Source organism: Nicotiana sylvestris, chromosome 3 (genome assembly GCF_000393655.2).
Source record: "Nicotiana sylvestris chromosome 3, ASM39365v2, whole genome shotgun sequence".
NCBI lineage: Eukaryota > Viridiplantae > Streptophyta > Magnoliopsida > Solanales > Solanaceae > Nicotiana > Nicotiana sylvestris.
The window spans coordinates 87,685,501-87,703,038 of NC_091059.1; the positions used below are offsets into that span (position 1 = coordinate 87,685,501).

Genomic DNA, 17,538 nt, shown 5'->3' on the forward strand with positions numbered 1-17,538 from the left:
ATATAATATGTTTGGTGTCTTCAGGACTATGAATTAGACCGATAAAACTTAACTCACAGAATTACTGATGAAATATAATATTTTTATGAACCAATAATTCTTATTATAAGTCAGAGATTTTATCAATCACATTTTGACCCATGTTAATTTTGCCGTTCAATGCTGTTTTGCGCCCAATAGGCCATGCGCGTGCCTGGTTATTCATGAGAGCTCTAGAGACTATGCCAAAATCTCATAGGAGCGGCCCACTTCACTCTGATATAGGTGAACTCATCAAGTGTATACCGCTTTTAAATACACCATCCATAAGGACTATAAATTTCATTAAGAGTTATAACTCAGCCTCTTGATTAGTAGCAGTCAAGCACTCTCTTTTGGTGCATCAGTGTCAATATCGACTTGTTATTACTTATATGAACCTACTTTATGGGATCTCCAATCACATAGGTTGGGTTACCATCTCTATTGACAATATGTCGGCCTTAACCCCATCTCTTTTGAGGTTTGAAGAATTAATTTTCTTCCCACGGGTTTAGTCAGAGGATCGGCTAAATTTATCTCTGACTTCACATAATCAATGGAAATTTTCCATCTCTCAACAGTTGTTTTATGACATCCTGTCTTAGTTTCGTGTGTCTACTTTTACAATTATAAGATTTATTCTTTGCAATAACTATTGCCGCTTGACAATCACAATGCATAGACATAGGAGGCAATACATCATTTAAAGAGATATTAGCTAAGAAGTTTCTTAGCCACTTAGCCTCAGAACCAGCTAACTCCAGAGCTACAAACTCTGATTCCATAGTCGATCTAGCAATGATCGTCTGTTTAGCTGATTTCCACGATATTGCACCACCACCAAAGGTGAATACATAACCACTAGTGGATTTTGTCTCATCTGAATTAGAGATTCAGTTTGCATTACTGTACCCTAAAATAGAAGAAAATCCACTATATAGGATACCGTAATTCATGGTTCCTCTCAAATATTTTATTAGTCTATCTAATGCATACCAATGCTTCATATTGGGATTATGAGTATATCTACTCAGTCTACACATAATATAAGCTATATTAGGCCTTGTAAAATTCATTAAATGCATCAGACTCCCAATAATCTGAGCATATTTAGACTGAGTAACTGGGTCACCATTATTCTTTTTCAATTGAGAGTTAGCATCAAAAGGAGTGCTCACATATGTGACATTAAAATATTCAAACTTATTAAGAAGTCTCTCAACGTAATGTTCTTGTGACAACATTATTCCATCTTCACTCCTTATAACTTTAACTCCCAATAATGTATTTACTTCACCCAGATCTTTCATATCAAAATTAGCAGAAAGAAATAATTTAGTACTTTGCACAATATTTAAACTTGTACCAAACATAAGCATGTCATCAACATACAAACATATTATCACATATTCATTGTCTACCACTTTAGTATAAACACATTTATCCACCTCAGCTGAAGAAAAACTATCTCTCAGTAAGACTTGTTCAAATTTCTCATACCACTGCTTACGAGCTTGTTTAAGTCCATAAAGAGATTTAATTAATTTACAAACTTTATTTTCTTGTCCAGGAATGACACAACCTTCAGGTTGAACCATATAAATTTCTTCTTCTAAATCACCATTTAGAAAAGTTGTTTTGACATTCATTTGATGGATAAAAAGCTTATGGATTGAAGCTAAGGCAATTAAAACTCAAATAGAAGAAATTCTAGTCACTGGTGCAAATGTATCAAAATAATCTATATTTTGTTTTTGAGAAAATCCTTTTGCTACTAACCGGTCTTTAATTTATCTAAAAATCCATCAGGATTAATTTCTTTTTGAAAATCCATTTACAAGCAATAGGCTTTGCACCAGGAGGTAAATCAGTTAAAATCCATGTATTATTTTTCTTAATAGAATCAATTTCAACTTTTATTGTCTCTTTCCAATATTTAGCATCTGACGAAGATATAGCTTCAGAATAATTTGATGGTTCATTATCGACAAGAAAAGTTTGAAAATCATTTCCATATGAAAAATATTCTTTCCTAGGCCTTTTGATCCTTCTCAGTTCCTCATTAGAGGTAATTTCACTATTCGTTTTAACAGGTGTATGAGAAATTTTATCAGACAATGGATAAATATATTCAAAGAACTCAGCATTCTTTTTCTCCATTATAGTATTGTAATCAAGCACATCACTTTTTAAAACAAGAAATCTATATACAACACTATGTTCGGCATATCCAATAAGCATACAATCAGCAATTTTAGAACCTATTTTTCTCTTTTTAGGTTCAGGTAAAAGAACTTTAGCAAGGCACTCCCACACTTTTAAATATTTCAAGTTAGGTTTATAACCCTTCCACAATTCATAAGGAGTTTTGCTAGTTCTTCTATATGGTATTCTATTTTGTAAGTGGCATGTAGATAAAATAGCTTCGCCCCACAAATTATCAGGAGCATTAGAACTAACTAACATAGAGTTCATCATCTCTTTCAATGTTCTATTTTTTCTTTCAGCTACTCCATTTGACTCAGGCGAATAAGGCGGAGTTACTTCATGAATTATTTCATTCTTTTCACAAAAATCATTTAAAGATAAATATTCTCCACCTCTATCAGATCTAATTTTCTTGATTTTTCTACTAAGTTGATTTTCAACCTCAGTTTTATAAGAAGTAAAAGCATTAAAGTATCATCTTTATTTCTAAGCAAATATAACTTAGTATATCTAGAAAAATCATCAATAGATGTCACATAATACTTTTTACCACCTCTAGTCATAGTCTGCTTTAAATCGCCTAAATCAGTGTGAATCAAGGACAATAATACAGTTTTTCTATTTACAGAAAAATAACTCTTTCTAGTACTTTTAGCTTCAGCACATATTTCACACTTGTTAATGTTATTTGAGTCTAAACTAGATGTTAATCCTAACGACTGCATTTTCTTTATATACGCGACATTAACATGTCCTAGTCTAGCGTGCCACAAAGAAATTGACTCAACCATATAAGCAGAAGAAGATGCATTTTTATTGCGGGTATAAAAAAATATTAAGCACAAATAAACCATGGTATATCTATTGCCCACAAAAATATCATTTTTGGTCAATACGACCTCATTATTTTCAAATGAAATCTTTACTCCAACTTTTCCTAATAAACCCACAGAAACCAAATTGGTTTGGATATGAGGAACATGCAATACATCACTCAATGCTAGAGTTTTACTAGATGTGAGTTCGAGAAGATTTTTTCCTTTCCCAAGAACACGAGTTGTTCTTGAGTCACCAAGATAAATAGTTTCTTCTCCTTCCTCAACTTGGGTGTAAGATAAAAATTCATTTTTGTTTGCACAAATGTGTCTAGTAGCACCAGAGTCTATCACCCAATCTCTCACATTGGCCACATTATTTATTTGGGAAATGACCGCAGCGATTATATTATCCGCTTTAGTCAAATTTAATTTTGACTTAGCGAGATTGTCATTTATCCTAACTCTTCAAATTTGACTAAAGCGAGATTGTCATTTATCCTAACTCTTCTCTTGTATTGAGGTGCATTTTTCTTGAAGGTTTTAATATTATCATTGGATATGTAACCATGTCTATTCACATACCTGTATTTTGACATTAGTGTCTGTCAAAGTTGTGGATGCAATAGTGCATGTGCAATACCATGGACATCAAGCAGTGAGAAAATACATTCTTGCCAACGCTTGAAATTTTTATTGGCAAATATTTGAATATTTGACACATCTGGAAATGGCATAGCATATGGCAGTCAACTGGGGCTGTAGTAGCGCCAATATTGGCGGTATCGGTAGTATTTTCAGCATCAGTGTTATTTGCCATAGTTTCTTAGATTGTAGTAATTGAAAGCAAGAATTTCAATAATAACACTGCTTCAATATTATTTGTAAGCACATACACGAGTTGGCTTGATGTCACGACCCTAAGATTGACCCGGCCGTGATGGCGCCTATCGTGAAACTAGGTCAGCTGACACAAACCCCAAATCCAATTCAGTATTTCATAAGAGTTATTTTTTTAGCCATTAATTAACAAAATTTCATAACATCAGTCTAAACAACCAGTGGGCAAATATAACACAAGCCCGACATCGGGGTGTCTGAGTACAATAAAATCTAACAAAGTCTGAAAGACAATACTAATATAATCTAGGGAAGATAAGAGGGAGAATAACAGGACTGTGAACGTCATGCAGCTACCATATCGACTCCAGCACCTGCTGAATTAATGATCAACGCTCGCTATCAAGACCCGCAACTCCTGGATCTGCACACAAGGTGTAGGGAGTAATGTGAGTACACCAACTCAGTAAGTAATAAAGGTAAATAAAAGCTGAGCAGTAAGAAAACAGATAATTCCACATCATAGCACCACAACAGTTACAGTACATTTCAGAATAGTATCAAAATCAATTATCTCGTAAAGCAAACTCAGTTTAGGTAGAAACCTTTTCTTTTAAGAACATTTTTCAATAGTTTCAAACAAGCGATGAAACAGTGAGTAAAAATGATAGAAACTTAAACAGCCCCTCAGGCAAGACATGTACCATAAACCGCCTCTTGGGCAAAATATCAATAGAACCAACCTCTCGGGCTACCTCACAATCACTTGTAATCGACTCCTCGGGCAACAACATGAATAAAGATCATCCCCTCGGGCAACATCACATTACTCACACTGGGTACCCGCGCTCACTGGGGGTGTTCAAACTCCAGAGGGACTCCTATAGCTCAAGCGCTATAACAAGCCACTCGTGGCATAAAATATCAGGCCCTCGACCTCTCATATATCACAAATTAGTACAACATGCTGCGGCGCGCAGCCCGATCCCATGATATCCTCACAACACATGCCATCGACCTTACTCAGTAGGAAACCTCTCAAGCCACTCGGACTAACAGTAAAAACAGGGTGCTCAACCCAAAAATATCATTTATAATACCAAAATGGATTAAATAAAGTTGAGTTATGAAATCAATAAAACACAGCATGACTGAGTACATATATTAAGTCAAAACAGTAAGGAATAATAGTAAAAAGCCTCTAAGGGTCCAAACAGCTAGGCACAAAGCCTAAATATGACATTTAGCCCAAAACATAGTAATACTTTCCAAAAAACAGTGATATCAAATAATTTTCAATCAAATACGCGACTTATTAGTCATACGGGACGGACCAACTCACAATCCCCAATGGTGCTTGCCCCCACACTCGTCATCTAGCGTGTGCGTCACCTCGAAGTAGTGAAACGATGTGAAATCGGGATATTTACAATCATTACTCACCTCAAACCGGTCCAAACTCTAGCCCGCGGTGCCCTTGCCTCTCGATTCGGTCTCCAAATGCTCCAAATCTAACCAAAATCAGTTTATTATCATCAATATACTCTAAAGGAATAAAGCCCAAACGAAAATAATCAAATTAACTCAAAAATCCCGAAATTGGTACAACCCGACCCTAGGGCCCATGTCTCGGAATTCAATAAAAATTACATCACTAGATTCCTTATCCTCCCACGAGTCCATACATACCAAAAATATCGAAATCGAACTTCCAATGGCCCCTCAAATCCCCAATTTATACTCTCCAATTACAAGCCCTAATTTTTCAATTTTAACCCTTAATTCCCACTGATTTCATGTCTAATCAGGTAGAAATCACCATAGAGGCGAGTATTGAGTTCAAAAACCTTACCTCCAAGTGTTACCACTCGAATCCCTCTTCAATTCGTCTTAAAAAGCTCCAAGTCCGAACACAAATAGTAGAAAAATGACCAAATTTTGCGAAGACAAGAATTTATATGTTCTGTCCAGGGGTTCCGCATTTGCGGCCCCCGCACCTGCGACCAAACGCCCGCATCTGCGGACTTTCACTTAGGGCACCTGCTTCAGCACCTGCGACCCAGAAGCCCGCAGGTGCAGTTAATCCTTCCGCTCCTGCGGTCATCTCTCCGTGCCTGTGATAATCGCACCTGCAGTCCCCAATCCGCAGGTGCGGAAACTACAGAAGCAGCAAAATCTGCAACTCCCATTCAACTCCAAACCTTCCGTCAACCACCCAAATCCATCCCGAGGCCCTCGGGACCTCAACCAAACACGCCAACAAGTCACATATCATCATTCAAACTTATCCCAACCTTCGGAACATTCAAAACAACATCAAAACATCAAATCACCCTCAAGCCTAAGGATTCCAAAACTTCCGAATTCCGCAAACGACATAAAAGCCTATCAAACCTCATCTGAATTACCCGAAATTCTGCACCCACGTCACAAATGACACAACAGACCTACTCTAATTTCCAGAATTCCAATCCGACCTCGATATCAAGATTTTCACTACCGACCGGAAAACGCCAATTTCCAATTTCGCCAATTCAAGCCTAAATCTACCACGGACCTCCAAAATACATTCCGAACATGCTCCCAAGTACTAAATCACCTAACGAAGCTATCCGAACCATAAAAACTAAGTTCCGAGATCATTTACTCACAAGTCAACTTCCGATTGATTTTTCCAACTAAAGCTTCCAAATAAAAGACTAAGTGTCTCATTCCACTCTAAGACCACTCCCTACACAACACAACCAACACGATATGAAGAAATACAATTGAACAACATACAAGGAAGCAGAAATAGGGGAAACGGAGCGGTAACTTATGAAACGACCGACCGGGTTGTTACACTTGAGTCGTGCTAGGCACTGTCCTAGGAAACTATTTCAACAATGTGAAATGTTTCCCCGAGATTAAACAAGTCCATCTCTATTTATTTAGAGGATACAGAAATCAACAAAATTAAATATTACAAACCCAGCTATTTAAAAGAGGGGAACAAGAGAAGTTAAACTATCAAAAAGAAAGGCAACAAAAGGAAGTTGGTGAATAATGAAATTAGAAGGAAAGAGAAGAAGGATTTCTTTTTGTCTTGCTGATGATGATTTCCTCTCCAATTGAGAGCCTATTTATAGGCACATGTGCATGGATTCATATGTTAAGGGAAAGGAACGTGGCAAAGCAATTGCCACTTTTCAAAAGCTTCTTGCCATTTATCTCTTCCCTTCTAGAAGGCTTGCCACATGTTCTTGGGTATGACATTTGTCTAATAAAGGGCATTAAAATATTGTTACAGCAAGAAGGAGAAATTTTCAAAATACTCCAACATATATTCTCTAATTAGAAAACGAAGGCTACTGAATCAGCTAATTACTACGTGGGTGGTGGTTATCCATGCAAGAGCTCCTTATATACATATGGCCGGACCTTTTTATAACGGCATCCCTATATAACAACACTACTATAAAAGTCAAGCTTTTCCAAAATCAATTTTCATATTATGTTATAGATATGTTATCTATAACAACACTTCGCTATAACATTCAAAAATATTCAGAACAAACGAGGTTGTTATAGAGATGTTTGACTTTATATTCTATCAACATAATTTAATGAGCGTTTTACTAAAATGTTCTTTGTGATCCACAATATATTCACGTTAGTTTTTGAGGTTATATTCAGAAGGGAACAAATCAAGAATATTACTGCCAATAAAAATTCTACTGTACTAAACCCGAATCTTGTAAAGAGAACAAGGTATTTGCACCTCGTTTTGGTTTTTATTATTTAATTTCAACTATACTCATATTTTTACCAATGCTCCATGTAATTAAATTCTGCGCCTAAGTTGTAGCAAATGTAATCTTCATGCAATCAACTGCTAACTGTTATACCTTTGTCAAATCACGAATAAAGATTATGTTTCTTCCGAATGCTAAATTTTTTCACGATTTACACTAAATTATACTCCCCCGTTCATTTTTAGTTGTCCACTTTTGAATTTGTATTCCCTTTAAGAAAAAGTAAATGGGATATGTATTTTACAATTTTATCTATAACAATGATGGTATTTCCAAAAGTCTTGGGAAATGAGAAGTTAATGATAAGGGTAAAATTTGAAGAAAAAAAGAAGAAGATTATCTTCTTCTTGATTAATCCTTCCGGTAGTATCGGCCATTTACCCCACTTCCCTCCGGATTCATCAAGTGATCATGCTAGAGACAAACAATCATGGATAATTAAATTATGAGATCCTTCCGAATGAGCTAAGAGAATCTTATTTATTTTCTTTTGTTTTCTTAATTGAAGAAATAATTAAAAAATAAAACAACAAGTACAAAAATAAGCAATAACCCCAGTAAAGACTAGTACGACTTAATTCAATATTTTAATATAGTGGACAAGTAAAAATAAAAACATATTATTAGTATAGTAGACAAATAAAAATGAACGAAGAGAGAGTACTACTAACTAATCATGGCCAAGTCCTAAGGTGAGGATATATTAACTAACTATGAGCTAGTAATTATAGGAGTGCATGGCATGTATGTGCCATATATTAACTAAACTGTGTGATCAAGACTCTTAAAGCTAGAGGAGAACTCAAAATATTTATGCGACGGAGGTAAAATATTTTGTTTAACCAATAATTCCTAAAGGTTTTTAGTGTTTATGGTGTCAAGTCATTTAAAATTAACCATTTTCAAGGTATATACATATATATATATATATATATATATATATATATATATATATATATATATATAGGATTTCTATTGAAGCTTACAGAGTCCGATAACCCTTCATTATAATACATAGATCCGTCTCTGCTTAAGGCTTATTTGTTTTCACTTAATGAAGGTCTAAATATTAATTATTCAAATTTTAGTTATTAAGTATATTCATTATTTAGATTTAAATGTTAATCATGCATATCCCAATTATTATGTACTTTTGTATTTTAATTTTTCAACCACTTAATGGATTTTGAATCTTAATGATTAAGACCGCATAACAAAAAAAATTAGTTATATCATTAAGATGATATTCGTTCAGCACTTCTGCAAAGATGATATTTCACCATTACTCCATCCCTTTCTTCGCTAACTGTCTCCTTCCGCCATTATCAACTATCATCATTTACCACCCATTATCACCATCTTCACCATAATTACCACCGTCACCAATCACAATAGTTAGTCATCACCATCACTAGCCACCATTTACAATTATCACCACCAACCACCATTACCACAATAACCACCAATTATTGGCGACAATCACCACCACCAGCCATGGACCACATTATATCGCTGATCATTGCTATCAGTCACCATCACTATTAACTATTATTATCATCCACCATAATTATCAGCTACCGCCACCATCAACAACCATCATTAATCACTACTAGCTAGTATCCACGATCACCACTAGCTATTATCCACAACCATCACCATCAACCAACACCATCCGCCCCTAATCACCATTAACAACTACCACCATTAGCCATCATCGTATCAACCACCATATAATATTTTTAAAATATATTATTGATTTTGTTTTAGATTAATTAGTGTCTTATTTAAATTTTATATTTATTAAATTTTAAATAAAAATAAGTTTTATACATTCAAATATTAACAAAATAATTAATCTTAATTATTTAGTATCAGTAATACAATATATTAATATTACAAATGAATATATTCAAATTCAAACGTCTTAATTTTGATACACATCCACATATTAAGCTGTATATTTAAATTCAAATGTCTTACTAAATATAAAATGAGCCTCAGTCTTCTTGAACCAACCAAAAAATAAGTACTATAATTTAAATGTATAATTCAACCCCAACAAGTAAATTGGAAAAATAAACTAAAGAGAAAGAAAACTAAGGTGCTCAGGTAGGGGAAATTCCAAGAACGACAGAAAACATTAGTCTATCATAAACAATGCATTAGCAAAATTAAACAAAGTTGTTTTTGACATAGTTGAAATAAAAACAGTAAGTTGCTTAAGTAGCATCCATTCTGAAGCATCCCATGATGGAGAATGAATCTTCTTCCTAGTTATAATCCAAAAATAGGCTTATACATATAAAGAGTATCAAATTTCAGCTCAAATTACAGAGAAGGAGAGAGAGAGACAGAGAATTGAAGATGACCTGAGTCCTAACCATGGTTGATGAGTCTAGTTGAAGTACCCAAGAGACCCCAAAATATCTCCCTAGGGTAACTAACTTCTGATGCATTGGAACTCCATATCCATTTAATGGAGTTCCTGAAAAAAGTTAATGCAATATGATAAAGCTAAACAGAATACTATCCACTATCCCCCCTACAATTTTAAGTAAAAGGGGCTAAAATCACCCTAATATAGCCCCCACCTACACTTTTTACAACATTAAAAACAAACAAACATCAACAGTAAATTCAGACAATTCCTCTTATCCTCAAGAGACATTGCTGGCTTGTTAGACACATAGTATGCGATTATCAAAATTAAAAATTAAAAAAAGATTTTCAAAAGGTGATTGATCCTAGTCTAAGTTCTAAAATCCTAAGACTAGTTAATAGTTAGCAGTAACAAAAACTTGGGACATCCTCATGCCCATGATTTCACAAATATTTCTATAACATCTACAAGTTAATAGGAGTAGCTTAAGTTGGAGGGATTAGCATTTCAAGATCCACATTAAGGTGAAGTTGAAAAGACAACAAGTTGGAAAATTCTTGAATTTACAATTTTTTTTTAAAAACTAAAACTAACTCGGGACTTTTTAGTTGAGCCCTTCACAGGCAAAATCTTAAAACAATTTGCTCAGCCTTTTCCAGGGCTAAGCTTTTATAAAAGAGAAAGATAAAACATGATGACCAACTCAGCTCTTTTGATAGCTTGAGTTGGTGATGATGATGAGATGCATATGCATGCTTTGTTTCTCTCTTGAAGGACCCTTTCCTTACAAGAGAAGAAATGGTATGGAGAATTTTTACTCCACAGTTTTGAACGTACCCCTTTGGGGGGCCTTAAGCTTCTGGAAAAAGCCCGTGTTCCATACGCGGGCCTCCATTTGACAAAGAGAAAGATGCAAGAGAACCATGGTTAGGCCAAAGATCCTTCAGTATGTTTTTCAGGTACCATTGTAGATGATGAATGTTGTATCGATCTCTCTTGACCAGTTGACAATTATAAGTCTCTCTTAACGATGAGGTATTGGTGCACGCAGCGTCATTGTCACGCCTGTGGCACAGCAAAACAAACTGTCAAAGATATTAGTACCTCCTTCCCATCAGAAATCAATAGTAGCGCAATTAAAAAGAAAAAAAGGGGCAGCCCGGTGCACTATGCTCCTGCTATGCGCAGGGTCCGGGAAGGGCCGGACCACAATTAAATTAATGAAAAAAGGAGGGGCGGATGGGATTGGAGGAAATTCACATCGAGTAGTGTTAGAATTCCATTCAAAGATGTACTTTAGTTCCTTCAATTATCACATAGAAAGGCATTAATGAAACAAATAAGAAACCAGATGATATTAAGTGTTGGTAGACCATAATTTGATGGCGAGCTTTAAGTTTGTTGACAGTTGGGTGTATTGATATTGTAAAGTCAAAAACCGTTGAGATTTCAATGATAGCTTGAAAATGGGGCTTCTTTCTTTGTGATGTAGAGGCCTTTTCTTAGTTGTAGTCTTAAATACAAACTGATCAAATTGACTCTGACTTGGAATTAATTTCAAGTACATGCAGGTAAAGTGAAAATGATAAATTTCCGAACATGAAGCAAACATTAAAAGGGTAAGGGCTTTAAGAAAGTGTTGGTTCTCTTTTCCAAGGCCTAAGCTTTTGGCTGAACACCACATATTCTTTCCCAAGCATAGTGTTGGTTCTCTTTTCCAAGGCCTAAGCTTTTGGCTGAACACCACATATTCTTTCCCAAGCATTACTTCTACGATCGATTTCATTTTGTATGATAGTGTTTGACTAGACATGTAGTTTAACAAAGAAGAAAAACTTTTGACAAATATCAAAAGTACTTAAATCGATCCCATGGTATTAAACAAAGTAAAAACTAAAGAGAAGATTTGATTGGGTGTGATATACAAACCTGAATGCAGTGCGGGTGAGGGAGCGAGGGAAATGGGGGTACCATAGTGCTGTGCTGGATAACCCCCGCCAGTGGAGTTGATAGCAGCAGCTGAATACTGGAAGAGATGGTGTGGGTACTGAACCCCGCCATACCCCTGGCTGGCGGCTGTGTAGCCAGTGGTTGCTCCACCGTTTCCTTCTCCAAAATTCATGTAAGGGTAAAAGGCAGCAGCTGCACTGGATAACACACCACTTGCCGCAGTGCCATACACAGGATATTGGCTAGCTGCTCCTCCATACACGCTATAGTAACCCTGCACAAATTAACAAACATCTCATACTAATGTCTAGCATTATTCTACATTAATAATACTTGGCCATCCAATCCATTTCATTTCATATGAAAGTGATTGATTGAACACAAAATTTAAGAATTTTTTTGTCACATAACAAAAAATATCATTTGAACTAGTGATCTTAAGCATGTCATAATATTTTTGTGGTTATCAATTAATATTATTAAGGTAAAATGAATAAGGGAACGGAAGCTTCATATCGCCACACCAACTTGTTTGAGATTGGATATAGTTGTTACTTTTATTGTATAAGATAATGTTCATTAAGTTAAAATCGGAACATTAAATCAAATATAAAATGGACTACGTACTATCTTTTTTTTAAAAGAAATTAAAAAGGAAAGTAACATACAAAAATAAAGTAAAGGGAATATAATATTTACTAAAATAGAAATATTGATGGCATTTTGGTTTAGGTAATTTTGGAAAAGATTGAAATATTCCATTACAAGTACAGTATTTGTTTAGACTGACACAGTTGATTGACGGGTGAGACTGTAAAGGAGTAAATTTCATGCATGCCACAAACTGAAGTTCAAGATTCATGCCTTCTTTAGATGGCGAAAAGGAAATAAAGGTCAACAATTAGCTTTTGACTAAAGCCACATGATTCCTGCTTTGGACATCGTGCATTCCAACTGCGTCACCACAAACTTGTCTTTGACTTATAATACTCCGTTATTTTCAATTATGTAGCGTAATAAGATTAATACTAAAAGATAATGTCACATCAAATAAAAATTCATTCCCTTAACAACCAAGTAACATGCATACTGTAGTTCGACTGTTAAATGAAAGATACATAAGATAATGGGTACAAACCGTAGGGTAAGTGTAATCTGGCGAGTAGGGAGAGTACCTGACATTTGTTACAAGAAAAAGAAACCAAAAAACATTAGAATGTGAAACTTGGTATACAAGTTTTCTAAGTGAACAGTTTGAGTAATGTACAATATCAATTAATGCATGAGTCATTTCTTGTCCTAGGATGAGCTGTGTATATATGATAATGTCGACATTACCATGTTCACTCACTCACACATACACACAGTGAGAAAGAGGAGACATTATGATAGATAGAAAAGAACGGTGGAATGAGTGAGCATGCGTGGATAGAATCCTCTTGTATAATGAGGTGTTGTGTCTGACCAATGAGTTGGCATATGCACGTGAAGACTCTCTCGTCCCCCCCACAATGAAAAAAAAACAAGTTATTGCATATATTACAGTTGTAGAAAATAAAAGGCATATTCTTTAAAATATAACTAGTGTCATACCCATAAAGATTGTAAGGGATGCCTTGTTGGATGGCATAATGAGGGAAGGTTGCTGCTGAAGGAAAAGCTGTGCCCAACCCGCCTGCTGCTGTTTGAAACCCTCCTTGAAAACCACTCATCACCCTAAAGTTCCTGCCTCCACCTGCTCATTATCATTAATTAAAAGTGTTTTAATTATAAGATCATACTAACCATAAAAAGGAAAAGATAAATAGAGGAATGCTTGATGTAAAATCTTGAAGCAGAAGTTTTCCTTATTGGACACAATGGGTTAGGGTAGAGTACTAGTACTAGTATTAAGTTGAAAGAAAGGTAAAATAAAACACACAAGGTATGGCAAAAAAAAGTAAAAGGTGTTTTCTTGCACAGAAGAATGAGCTGTCATGCTTTTGTAAAACATATCCTGTCACATGGTATAGCTGGTGGTGCTAAAGCAAAGAGCATCCTATATATAAAGTGGACTCTTATTCATAAATCCATGCCAACATACACACTATCTTAACAAAGAATTACTACAACTTTTTCCCATAATGGGGAGAATATCATCATGCTGCATGAAGAAGCGGAGTATATATATCTGCTTAAAAAGCAGTCAAATATACATAATGACCATCCACTAATTAATAAGTACTATCCAATGGATGTATGTACCATGTATAATTAAAAGAGTTGAATAAAAAAAGTACAACATTTGGTAATTAACTATACCATTTGTGATGAAATAAAGCGAAATATGCTAGAAAAATTACATGTGATAATAGGTATAAACATTTAAAAGGGGATTAACCTACTGAAAAGGATAAAATAATTATAGTGTATACCATGTTTAGGGGTAGTAGGCTTAGATCTTTGAACACCCATGGAAGCAAGATTGCAGTTGGCCCTTCTGCCATCAATGACAGGAGCAGCATCCACACAAGCTCTCATCGCTGCTTCTGGCTCACGAAATGTTACCTATTTTTGGAAGCCAAGCCAACATGATCATATATCAAACAAAAATACTTAAGAGATCTTCGCTACTACTTTCCTGTCATTTCTTTTAAAATGTAAATTGAAAAAAACTTACCAAGACATGACTGTAAAGATAGTTTTTTTTAAAAAATAAAAAACTAACAAATACTACTCCAAAGGTAATTACTAGATGGAAAAAAGTAGCATACAAAGCCATAGCCTTTGGATCGTCCAGTAGCCTTATCAGTGATGACGACAGCCTCCAAAATATCACCAAACTGTTCAAAGTATTTCTTCATGGTTTCCTTTTGAGTCTCCCAAGCCAAACCTCCTACAAACACCTTTGTGTATGTCGTGTCCCCAAATTGACTTGATGGAGTCATCTTCTCTGAATAATAATCTGAAAAAGTGGATATGGATCTGGATATTACGATCTAGTAGATGAAGTGAAGGATTTTTGAGGAGAGAAAGTGGAGGAATTGGAAGGGAGACAATTAGGTCAGAGAGGAGAAGGAGGGAAAAAAAAAAGAGGGAGAGAGAGTAAAATGGGAGGGAAGAGAAAGCAAAAGAAAGAGATAGAGATAGAGGGGGAAAAAAGGAGCAGTTACGGACATGAAATTATTATAGTATACTCTACATTGCCTGCCCCCAACTGCCTTTACACACTGTCTTCCTCTAATCTCTTCACGCGCTCTTTTACTTCTCCCACTTTTCCCCGCCACCACTTTTCAATCTCTACATATTTTTATTTTCTCATGGAGAAATATGATGATAGGATAATGATATTAACTGATAGTGACATTATATTGGTTGCAAAATGCATGTGAAAGTATTTTAGGAGTCCCATTTGTCACAATCAATTATTGAATTTACATTCATTAGAGCCCTTCTATTTCAAAGTGATTGTTTGTAATTTGACCGGCCATGTATTTATTATTTGTTCAGGAAACTTGTGGAGTCATGTTGTATCAATTTTGTTTAAAGTAATAGACATAACTCGTGCATCACATTTGTTCTATGTGATTATTGTGGTTGAAAATAAACTATTTTAGAAAAATATATGCATTATTTTAACATGCTGAGAAAAGACAATATTTGAGTTCAACTTTAGGATTGGAGTATTTGTGCCTTCTAAACTGACAAATTCGTTTTCAAGCACAAAAACAGAATAGGTAGTATACACAAAAGTTCAACGTAAAAATATAAAAGATCTTTCAATAAAGTTGCTAGTTGATATGTGTGTTTTGGTTTGGAGAAGTGAAGCCATCTAATCACTTTATTAAATTGGAGAAGATTGCATCACCTTTAACTCTAAAATCTAAATGTTATTTGTGTAGGAAATATATTATAATTGTAATAAATATATTATATATTATAGAAGGATAATGTATTCATGTCATGATAAAGAAATGAACCACTAAAAAGGGGAGGATTGATACTATATGATTTTAGAAAGCGATGTTCTACCTTCAAATTGAACTTCCCAAAATTGCTGCGTATGACAATTTCGACGTGCTTCATTAATAGCCAATTAAATTAAAATGGAAGAAATATGAAAATAAATAAAAAGAAATTTGAGAGGAAAGTGGTATACACATCAGTGGGGAGAGAGTAGGATAGAGAGTGGTGGGTGTATTATTATGTTTGGCCCAGGCTGGCTGTTGCTTTTTGATTTTTTAAAATGAAGGATATGAGATTAGGAAAGAGGGGCTGATTTTGCAGTATATTTACGGAACATACCAAGCGTGAGTGGCAAAAAACAGTGGGCAGAAACGGAACGGAACGGTCAACCGTCAAACCATTGGGGAAAGCATCTTTGGCAGTGTCTGCTCGTCCAAATTGTGTACCTTTGGATTAGGGTTTGGTGGGTTCCCTTTGCACTCTACAAAAAAAGAAATGAGAAAATAAAAGAAAAGTTTTCAAATGTAGAAATGTAGAAATAATGTTAATAGCAGAGAATTAACGTTTGGTTCACTTATTAGTTATTCAAAAATTATAGGAAAAGTTACACTGTATAGTCGCTATAAAAATAATAACCGAAAAAATGTACAAAATTTATATATTTTTGTATATATATACATTATGTATATAGAAATTAGAAAAAATTCAGCATTTTGTCATGTCTCATTTTATTTTGTATCTCAACAAAACTTTTATTCTTTTTCTTATTAAAACTTTTATTTCAATCAAGTATCTATGGATACCTGGAAAAAACTTTTTGGGGAAAAGTTCTTTGAATTTTCTTTTCAGGATTACATTGTTTGTTTCAGGAAAAATGTTCTTGGATTAAAAAAAAGGAGAAATATTTTTTTTGAAATAATACTGTTGGAGCCTGTTCAGTACTGAGCCGTCATATACTTTGTTCTTAGTTCTTAGAACAACCTTAATTAGCTGTGGTTTCAACTTTCAACATCACAACCTGTTCGTATATGTTTCGTTAAGGGCCGTCCACGTTAAAGGCTGCTGCCTCCCTAGTTCTAACAGGGGTGATATACCTCAAATTCAATTTTTTTAACTATGAAATTCTCTTTTTTTGTCGTCCTTAATTTATTTTAAAACTCTTAATTAATTGTATATCCCTTTTCATTTCGCGGAGACATCATAGTATATCATAAAAATATTTAGAGAATACTTGCAACAAACTTGAAATTGGTGTTTCAATTTTACTGTCATTCTTTCTTTATTGTCTTATTCTTCTTTCAACTATGATCACATGTAGCGTGGAGTCGGTAAAATATCTTCCCTAGTTCAAGAAAATTAAGGAAAATACTTATTTGGAATATCATAGAGGTAAAGCCAACTATCTGAAAAATTTATCCTTCTTTTTGCTATTCTTTTCCCTTAAGTCATGTACAAATAACTAAACAATTACCAAGTGAATATTTATTTTTCTAAAAAGTTTTTACCCCGAGGTTAACGAGGAGAGTACTATATGAAGATATGAACCCACTAGGATATGCATCATATGCTTTAAGGATCTAACAGT

The 17,538-nt window shown here is 34.7% G+C and overlaps 1 protein-coding gene across 2 annotated transcripts; it reads right to left on the reverse strand.

Annotated features, from left to right (window-relative positions):
- Nucleotides 1-9,807: 9,807 nt before the first annotated feature.
- LOC104214373 (uncharacterized) lies at nucleotides 9,808-15,135 on the reverse strand. 2 transcript variants are annotated; one of them, XM_070170872.1, is made up of 6 exons: nucleotides 14,762-15,135; nucleotides 14,423-14,555; nucleotides 13,602-13,743; nucleotides 13,147-13,183; nucleotides 11,988-12,282; nucleotides 9,808-11,143 (listed from the first exon to the last, which is right to left on the reverse strand). In XM_070170872.1, the coding sequence occupies exons 1-6, from the start codon at nucleotides 14,933-14,935 to the stop codon at nucleotides 11,118-11,120; spliced, it is 807 nt and encodes a 268-aa protein (XP_070026973.1). In that variant the 5' UTR covers nucleotides 14,936-15,135; the 3' UTR covers nucleotides 9,808-11,117. The 2 variants fall into 2 exon arrangements, with proteins under 2 accessions (XP_070026973.1, XP_009762333.1); XM_009764031.2 differs by having other exon boundaries at nucleotides 9,808-11,123; nucleotides 14,762-15,109.
- Between the last annotated feature and the right edge of the window lie 2,403 nt (nucleotides 15,136-17,538).